Source organism: Peromyscus leucopus, chromosome 20, assembly GCF_004664715.2.
Source record: "Peromyscus leucopus breed LL Stock chromosome 20, UCI_PerLeu_2.1, whole genome shotgun sequence".
In the NCBI taxonomy this organism is placed as follows: Eukaryota; Metazoa; Chordata; class Mammalia; order Rodentia; family Cricetidae; genus Peromyscus; species Peromyscus leucopus.
The window spans coordinates 35,747,808-35,757,848 of record NC_051080.1 but is presented as its reverse complement, the minus strand read 5'-3'; the positions used below and the strand labels follow the sequence as shown (position 1 = coordinate 35,757,848).

The 10,041-nt window shown below is 55.4% G+C and overlaps 1 protein-coding gene across 1 annotated transcript; it reads right to left on the bottom strand.

Moving 5' to 3' along the window:
• Positions 1–2,147: 2,147 nt before the first annotated feature.
• LOC114694241 (pyridoxal phosphatase) lies at positions 2,148–8,727 on the bottom strand. Its single transcript, XM_028871107.2, is given in 3 exon segments — positions 2,148–3,594; positions 8,155–8,598; positions 8,601–8,727. Coding segments are annotated over 3 exon segments (876 nt in total). The 5' UTR covers positions 8,716–8,727; the 3' UTR covers positions 2,148–3,277.
• Between the last annotated feature and the right edge of the window lie 1,314 nt (positions 8,728–10,041).

The window sequence follows — 10,041 nt, the reverse complement described above, 5'->3', positions numbered from 1 at the left end:
GGACCAGAATGGCCCGTTAAGAGCTGCTTAGAGCATCTGAGCTTTTCTAGTCAGCAGCTCCGGGCTCTTCCACATTCCTCCCATAAACCAGCTCAGGTCCATGAACCACATGCACAGGCTTCTCACAACGGTAGCCCCACTTCCAACAGCAGTTTCCTGTGCTAACTCTAGTTGCTGTGAGTACAGAGTAAGGAACAAAGGGAGAGGAAGGGTGATGTTTGAGGGGAAACGGCCCGTCCTGGTGAGGAAGACATGGCGGTAGGTGTGAGGCAGCTGGCTATACACTGTGTTGGCCGTCATCAGACAGAGGTGAATGCTGGGCCCCGCTTTTCCTTTCTCCTTCGTGAGTCTGGGTCCCCAACCTGTGGAATGATGTTGCCCACATTCAGGGTTGGTTTTCCTTTAGTGAAACCTCAGCATAGACAGACATCGAGATCCTCCAAGGTGTGTCTTCTTCCCAGGACCCACATGGTGGCTCACGGCTGCCTGTAACTCCAGTTCCAGAGAGTCAAGTATCTTTTTCCCACCTCCATGGGTACCAGGCATACACATCACACACACACACATGCAAGCAAAATGCTTACAAACTTAAACTTTTTTTTGAGACAAAGTTTCTCCGTGTAGTCCTGGAACTCCCTCTGTAGGCCTTGAACTCACAGATCCCCCTGCCTCTGCCTCTCAAGTACTGGGATTAAAGGGATGTGCCACCACTGCCCAGTACTTAAGTCATTTTAAAAAAGCAAAATTACTGCAATGAGAAATTAATGTTTACTGTATTCAAACTCAATAGAATATTAGCTGGACTCCAGCCTTCCATTACTTTTGAAAATGACAATGTAGGCTGGGCTTTTCTTCCTCTGAATTTCCAAGTATTCCTAGGGGTGAGTCAGCCCAGTGGCTCCTGAGGGCCAAGCAGTATCTTTTCTTTCTCCCCTGAACAGTATGTAAACAAAAGTATAGAGGAGTTCTTATTTCCCTCACATGCTGGGCCTTCATGTCTTTTAAACCACTCTCCTGTTGGGGCTTCCAAGATGTTATTATTGTTTTTTTCTTTTTAATGTGCATGTGTATCTGTCAGAGGCCAGAACGGAGTGTCAGATCCGGTGCAGCTGGAGTTACAGGTGTTTTGAGCTGTCCAAGAAGAGCATTCTTAACTGGGCTCTCTCCAGCTGTAGTTTCCTTGTGTTTTTGAGACAAGGTCCTGCACTTTGCATGAAGGTTGAAGCTCTAAATCACTGCAGTGTCCTGAGGAATGCTGGTGTCATGTGCGGCGTGTGAAATGCATTATCCATGGGAGATGGAGAAGCAAATGGATTGTGGATTCATAGTATCTGTTCTGATAAACTGCAGAACAAGGACAGGGAGTCAGGAATGAGTCATCCTTCAAAGAAATTGCAGTCTTGACAGATTTTTAAGGAGTACATAATGCTCTATCATCTAAAAGTTAAGGCGGGGGTTGGCAAGATGGCCTGAGGGTAGGGACCTCATCCACTGCCCTCCTGTTCCTATCCTCTCCGGAGGGGGCTACCGCCTTCTGGGCAAATGTCTATCTCTAGTTCAAAGCAAAGATCAGCTGTTCGCCCTGGTCTGAGTCCACATCACATTTCTTCTTTCTTTATGGTGCTGGTACCCGAGGCACAGGAGGCTCCTGATCTACCTGAGCCCCCTTCCCAGCCCAGCCCAGCCCTCAGCGTCACATACCTGCTATTTCCTAAGAGCAGTGCAGGCACCTGGCTATGTGTCTACATGGCCCTGTGGGTCACGTGTGTGGCGGCCAGAGACCTTCAAGTGTTTACTCCTCCAGCAACATCCACTTAGTTTTTGAGACAGGCTCTCTCACTAGCCATAGTCTATACGGTTGGCCAGTGAGTCCCAGGATCCACCAGTCTCCACCTCCCCTGACATTTTCATGTGGGTTCTGGGGCTCAAACTCTGGCCCTTGTGCTTATAAAGTAAGCATTTTACCAACTGCACTAACTCCCCTGCCCCGACACTGGCTTTTCAAAGGACTGAAACAAACCGACACCCAAGGTCTCAGAGTTGCTAGAAGCTCAGGCGTCAAAGCGCATCTGTGCTGAGAACACAGAAGGGGAGGCATCATTTCTTGCGGGGGTGGGAGGGGGTGTGGGTACTTCAGGGAGGCAGGCTCAGGCAGGACTCCCCACTGCAGACTGGGGCGCGGACAATCCCACTCACATTTTATTAAGTTCAAGGACTGGTTACAACAGGGGTGGAGGTGGCGGGGAGGTCCCGCCCTGCCCCCACCCTCACTGGCACACGACAGATAAATAAATAAATAAACAAACAAATAAATAGCTGGGGACGGGCAGCTGGAGAGGGTACAGCCAACACTGACTTCAAGGGTGGCAACCATCAATACTGGACGGTACTACGGTGGGGGCCTCTCCATTCTACCCAGGGCCAGGGGGGCCCACTGGTCAGTCCCTGGAGGCGGCTGACGTTGAACTTGGTGCTTTTGAGATGAGGTCTCACTCTGCAACGCAGGTCGCCAAACTCAGAGTAATCCTCCTGCCTCGGCCTCCCAAGTGCTGTAAGTACAGGCAAATGTCCTATGTACCCTGCCCTGCTAAAACCTGGACCCTTGGCTAACCCAGTCAGGCTGGGATTGTCAAAAAGCCACTGTGCCTTGGACTTGTAGCTTGTTCAATTTGGGAAGTAAGAGGCCAGTGGATCGTTACTGTCCTCATGGACACCCAGAGGTCAAGGTCACCTAGCCTTAGACTGGCGCTCTGGGGCTCCAGGATATGCAAGGTGTTCTTTAAGCTCCTCCTTGGTCCACTAAGGGCCCCCTGTAAGACTCTATCATACCAGTCACTACGGTCAGTTTGCCTTGCATAGGCCTGTTAAGGCCAGGAATGGCTGAAGCCCCCTAGACTTCTGATTGGTCAACAGGGACCCAAAAACAGAGCACTAGAGGGCCCAGGGAAGGGGAGGAGCTTAAGTACTCAGGATGGAGAAAATTCTCATTTGGCTTCAGGGCCCCTCTAGAGTTCAAAAGGGGAGCTGACAGGACAGGAAGGCCGGCTACCTGGTGGTGTCAGGCCAGGGTGAACCTTCAAGACATAGGGGGACAGCTTCTGAAGAGCAGAGTGTCCAGTCACTGCCGGGAGGGGTATGAGGGCCCACAAGCCTTCCTGGATCCCAGCTTCCCTTCACCGGGGTTCAGACACCACCCGTGCCAGGGAGCTCCTGGTGCTGGACGTGACTCACGGCTTGCAGCCTCCGTCTACGGGGTCAGGGAACGGGGGAGGTGGGCTCAGTCCTCCAGCCCCTCCATCAAGTCCGCAATGCTCTCCACATAGTAGTGAGGCACGAGGTCGTGCTGACCAGCCGCCAGGTAAGCCTGGGCTTCTTCGAGGCGGGAGACCCCTGTGAGTGTGAGTACGGTGGTCATGCCACAGCGGTGGCCGAAGAGGATGTCGGTCTCCAGACGGTCACCCACCATCAGGGTGCGGGTGGGGTCCACGCTGAAGTCTTCGGTGATGCACTGGAACATGTAGGGGCTGGGTTTGCCCACCACCAGGGCCTGGCGTCCTGAGGCTGTCTCCACTGCGGCAGCCAGGCTTCCAGTGCCTGTGGGGAGGGAACACTTGGTCAGCAGGAGGGTGGCGGCTGGGCCCCGGCCTAAAGGTCGCCAGGCACCTGAATGCAGAACCCATCACCACTGCTCTGGGCACACTGAGTGTGCAGTTTCTCCATCTAACAGGAAGGCAGCAACCGTGGTCCCTCCTGTGTGTGTGAACAGGCCTCTGCCTGTCCTGCCTGGCAGCTGTGTGTTTGGGGCAAGCCTTGCAGCCTCTCTGACCTTCTCTGAACTGTGGTAAGATGGGGATCAAGTAACACTTCCCCTGAAGGGATGCCGTGGGCCTCACGGGGAGGCACTCTGCAAACGGAAGAGCAGTTAGGCAGTGGTGGTTCCTGCTCTTAGGAAGCCACGCTCCTGGCATGGAAAGTTGGCATATGCCGCCTGGAATGCACCAACACACAGAAAGGTCCGCACCTCTGACCCAGTCAGCCTTGCAGGGAAAAACGATCCCCTAGAGAAAATTCCAGCTGGAGACAAAAAGCAGCACGCTCCAAGATGTCTGGGACCACAGTGACCATGGGAAGTCACCAGAGCTGGGGAGGGAGCCCAGGAGCCCGACAACGGGAGGTCTGTTTAGAAAAGGGTAGTCCTGCCCCCGAGCCAGCACCATTCTGCTGGCACAGTGAGCCTGCTATTCCTGCCCACAGGCATGTCCTTGTGCCAGAACATCCTGCCTTTACACCAACATCCATAACTAACGAAGAGGAGCACCACCATTTACTCAGTGTACTCCTGAAAGCCCATTTCACGGACGAGAAAGTTGCCTAGAGAGCTGGGGGGGGGGGGTGGTGGCACACACCTTTAATCCCAGCATGCGGGAGGCAGAGGCAGGTGGATTTCTGAGTTTGAGGCCAGTCTGGTCTACAAAGTGAGTTCCAGGATAGCCAGGGCTACACAGAGAAACCCTGTCTCAAATCCTAACCCCCCCCCAAAAAAAGGGGCGGGGGGAACCCACCAGGGCTGAGATTCCTCAGTGTGGTGGTCCGAACAACTTAAGAGATGTGGCTGGAGGATGAGCATCACTGAGGGCAGGCTTTGAAGTCTCCCACCGTCTCCAGTATACGTGTTCAGCTTCCTGCTTGCAGTTCAAGATGTGAGCTTTCAACTTGCTGTCCTGGTCACCAAGCCTGTCTGTCACCTCTGTTCTGCCACCACTGACTACTTTTATCTCTGGAACTACAAACCCAAGTAAACCCTTTCTGCTCTAGGTTGCCTTGGCCATGGTGTCTTACAGCAACAGAAAAGGAATTAACAGACTTGCATTAGGAGGCAGGAGGCTCCGAGAGAGGCTACACTGGGCTACATACACAGTCTCAAAAACAAGGGCTGGAGAGATGGCTCAGAGGTTAAGAGCACCGACTGCTCTTCCAGAGGTCCTGAGTTCAATTCCCAGCAACCACATGGTGGCTCACAACCATCTGTAATGGGATCTGGTGCCCTCTTCTGGCCTGCAGGCATACGTGCAGACAGAACACTGTATTCTGATAATAAATAAATCTTAAAAAACAACAACAAAGGCCGGGCGTTGGTGGCGCACGCCTTTAATCCCAGCACTCGGGAGGCAGAGGCAGGCGGATCTCTGTGAGTTCGAGGCCAGCCTGGGCTACCAAGTGAGCTCCAGGAAAGGCGCAAAGCTACACAGAGAAACCCTGTCTCGAAAAACCAAAAAAAAAAAAAAACAACAAAATCAGAGTCAATTATTTACAATAAAGTATGTTCTGAAAGCCTGCCACCTCCACTGTGTTCCTGAGGTGATTGTGGCAATCTGCACACCAGCCAAAAGGGAGAGTTTCTACCAGATGTCAGTCTGGGGACATCAATCAAAGCCCTCCTCCCTGTGATGAAATATTTCTTACTTTACCTCAGTGTGACCCCAAACCCGCAGGGCCCCCTCTCTCCACGCTCATAGCTGCATCACTGTACTCCACCAGCCCCAGAGAGTGGGTAGGGACATCGACAACCACAGCCCGAGCCCTTAAGATAAGGAGGAGTTGCCCAGCCACCAGATCAGGGCACAGATAGAGGAGAGTGCTGAGGAGGGAACCCAGGATCAGGCACCCCCTTTACGCCTGCTCCACCACCACCCCAGCCCTGTTTGCCCACAAGAGGGAAGAACCAACCATGTCCCTGGTTAGAGGTTCCTTCTAGGTCAGGAGACTCCACCGAGTCACCCTCCAATGTTTTTGTTCTCAGTGCAAGAATGGGCCCAAGCTGGCCATGGCAGCACAAACTTACATTCCCAGCACTCAGGAGACTGAGGCAAGAAGATCAGGAGTTCAAAGCCAGTATGGGCAACGTTAAGATCCAGTCTTGTTCAGGGTGGTGGTTCATACCTTTAATCCCAGCAACTGGCAGGCAGGCCAAGGCTGAGACCCTGTCTCAAAAACACCGAAGTAAACAAAAAGATTGTTCCCAGCTCTGAGTCTGTTCTTTTCCCAGCGCCCAGGACAGAGCGGGTTCCTGCTGGCCCCCATATCTCCTGTCAGTCATTCGGCTAAGCTTTCCTGAGGCTCCCAACAGTCACCATGATGGCTGGGCAAGCAGCCCAGTAGGGGAAGCCCGTGGCTGTAACACCTAACCCCGGGCTGCTGTGTGTGTGTGTGTGTGTGTGTGTGTGTGTGTGTGTCTGTGTGTGAGGGCATATTCCTGTACTCGTGGCCAATCCTACTTGCCAGCTCAAGCAAACACGCGATTTGATAGGCCTGTGAGGAGGGAGGGAACTGGGGCGTGGTTTCACATTATTTCAGAATCCGATGCATAATGGGGACATAGGTTAATTTTCGTGTGTTTGCCTAAGATCCTCCTGCTCCTGGGTTACTAGCACACCACCAGCAGGGTTTTTTGTTTGTTTGTTTGTTTTGTTTTTTGAGACAGGGTTTCTCTGTGTAGCTCTGGCTGTCCTGGAACTCGCTCTGTAGCCCAGGCTGGCCTGGCCTCGAACTCACAGAGATCCGCCTGCCTCTGCCTCCTGAGTGCTGGGATTAAAGGCGTGCGTCTCGGGGCTCACCGTGTGTGTGTGTGTGTGTGTGTGTGTGTGTGTGTGTGTGTGTGTGTGTGTGTAGTTTGGCAGCCACATCACTCACAAGTGCGGCTTGAGTCTGTGTTTGTTAGTGCTCTGTCTCCCCCTCCAGGCAGTAGAAGTCACCAGCAGGATGGGTGAATACAGCTAGGTGGGTATGGAGACAGAAATCAGGAGGGGTCCTGCAGAGGCCTGGGGTTAGGTCCGATCTCTCCCAAGCTCCTCACACCACTTTCTGGGACCCTGGGGAGGCCTTCTTCGTCCCACAGCCTCACCCCAAGCTCTGAGGGAAACCTGACTTAAGAGCAGCATGATGGGGCAGGGGATGCTGCAGCTGTGACCTCTCCCTTAAGACTTACGGGGAGAAGGCTCATGTAATGGGCGGCAAGTAGGCCTCAGGCAGAGCCAGGAGCCAGGAAAGGCCTAGACCATAGCTTCCTTTTCGGCTGCACCATCCTAACAGTATGCCATTCTCTCCCTGTTCACTGTCAGCCTGCCCTGCAGCCTGCCTCCTCCAGGAAGGCTCCCAGATCCTCTCTACACACACACCGGCCTTACTGCTGCCCCCATCACAAAGCTGTGACTACCTCACTTCCTGCGACACCACCCTGCAGAGCCCCACTCCCTCCCAGGATTTGGTTCTAAGGATGATTTGGGCCAAGGGCCAGCAGAGTGGAGTGGCAGAGATACAGCTGTGCCACATCCTGGGGTACCCAATCTGTCCTTATCCACTCACCACTGACAGTTGCCACTGCCTCCACCTGACTCACTCCGACCCACACTGCTCCTGCCTAGGCGCAGGACTGAGAACCCCGGCCCCCCAACAACAGCCAGGAGTGCCCTTGGATGGATGGATGGATGGATGGGGGGAGGGGTGTTTCCAGGGCCAAGTTCAGGTTCCCCGACTCTCTGCTCAATGTCTGTTCTCTGGCAGCTCACTTCCCCCGAGCCTCGATTTCTCTAACTGAGACATGGGCTAACAACACTCTTATTTTAGGAGTGAAATCTGGAAAGGAAGTAAAAACAGCATTAGGAGGCTTCCGAAAGCTATCACAAGGCTGGCGGGCTGGCTACATGAACCTCCAGGCAGGCGCCTTGGGATGACTGGCATGGTGAGGGAGCCCCACTCACACCCAGGCAGGGATGCTCCGAGATTATGTAACTGCACAGGGTTAACCAAGTGAGGCCAGAACTGCAACTGAGGTCAAGCTCCACGACCCTCCAGCCTCCACCTCGGCCTCCATCCTGCTTTGCACGTGCGGATCCAGCTCTCCCCTGGGATCATCCTTCCAGGCGGCTTCTACAAACCCACCTGCAGAGCGGGTGGGGCCAATGACAAAAAAAGCCCAGGAGGCCCCGTTCCAGACCCGGACCCCACCTGCAATTCCCTAAGCCACAGTGAGCCGCGGCTGGCTCGTCTGTCAAACGGGTCCTCGGCCACCACCTCTCACGGGCGGCAGTTTGCAGGAATTCACGAGACGCGCGTCGGGACCCCTGCACGTGTCCCCGCGCCCAGTCCCACGCTCACCGGGGGTCCGGCTTCCGTCGCTGAGCGGGTGCCAGGGGTCGCGATCGGTGGCTACGAGCAGGCAGTCGGGGTCGCGCAGGTGCGCGCACGCCTCGCTCAGCCGGGCGAAGGAGAAGTGCTCGTCGTAGCCCACGAGCACGGCGCGCACGCGCGAGTCCTCGCCGGGGTCCCCCGCCAGGCGCAGCCCCGCGGCGCGCAGCTCGGCGCGCAGCCCCTCGCCGCCCAGCACGAACACCGCGCCCGGGGCGTCGGGCGGCCCGGGCAGACGCTGGCGGAGCAGGCGCGCGGCACACAACGCAGAGCTGAAGAGCTGCTCGGCGCGCAGCCCCGCGAAGCCCAGGCGGGCGAATCGCAGCGCCAGCTCGGGCCGCGCGCGCCGGCTGTTGTTGCTCACGAACAGCGTGGCCTTGCCCGCCCGCGCCAGCCGCTGCAGCAACTCGGGGCGCCCGGCACGGTGCGCTCGCCGTTCCACAGCACCCCGTCGCAGTCGAACAGGACGCCCTGCGCCTGGCCCAGCACGTCGCGCAGGGCCGCGCCGCGCAGCCGCTCGCAGCGCGCCATGCAGCCGGCTGGCCGCTCGCACGCGCGCGCGCCCTGCTCCCTCCGCGGCCGCGGGCCGGCCCTAGCCAATGGGCGCGCGGGAAGGGCCTGGGGGGCGGGGCCACGACCGCACGCCTCGGCCAATTGCGGCGCGAGTCTGGTCGAGGGCCCGAGCCGATTCCCGGAGGGGCTCGGAGAAAGGGGCGGGACGTGAAGAGCCAGCCGGGGCTGGAGCGAATCGCCGCGTGCTTCGCAGCCAATGAGAAGCGTAGGCCAACTGGTTGCTAGGAGGAAAACAGGCTGAGAGATGTCGTCTTCGGGCCAGAGCTTGTTGCCCTCGGAACCACTGATGCTCCGGTCCTAAGCTGTCCTGGGAAACGTGTGGACGGGGTGCGGCGAGGCCACATGTCCCGTGTCTTCTTAGGATCTGGGCTCTTGGACCACGCCAGGGCTCCTTGAGGTCCTCGGGCTGTGGAGTCCCCTGGGCAACTTGGTTTTCGTTGTTGTTGTATCATTTACATTTAGTAAGGTGTGTGATCCTTAGTGCACGGTTCGATGGCTTTAGATGAATGCTTTTAAAAACACGGATGCAGGGTCAGCGAGATGGTTCAACAGATGACAGCCCCTCTCGGTGGAGAGAACATACTCCTGCAAGCTGTTTACTGATCTCCACACAGGCATCCACACTAGACACACTCAATAAATAAATGCTAAAAAATTCTAATGCCCGGATATAAGAAAGGAGCCCAGAGATCTGATTTTATTGGTTTTTTTGTTTGGTTTTGTGGGGCCTCTCCTGGGCATTATTTTGGTTGCCAGGGCCATTATTTGATTAGCTGCCCTTCTAATCTGGTGAGCCTTTGAATTACCAGAGTAATTCAAAGTGTGGGACCAGGAATGTCATAAATCTGTGGTTCTAAGCAGAGCTGTGGCTGTCCAGAGAAATTGAAGTTGAGACCAGGGGAAAACCATGCCTTTGAGGCCCAACTGGCTTGTGTTCCCTGTGCCTTATGTAAGCAATTTCCTCCGCCCGGAAGGTTCCTACCTTCTCCTTCATCATTTTCACGGGGCCAGTGTTAGGATGGCTTCACCTGTCACTTCCAGGAGACCCCACCTCTAATGAGTCTACTAAATTGGGCTTCCAGGTCCATCCATTGTCATTCCTGCCTGTCCATCATTCCCAGGACACCTGAACAGGGTGTTACCCAGAGTCCTGGGAAGATCCATCCCTGCTCCTGGGAATGGTGTGTGTGTATATGTGTGTGCCCACGGGTGCTTTGCTCTTCAGAACACATAGGGTGGAATTTCCAGACTGTCTCAGAGGAACCCACGAACTTATGACGTTGA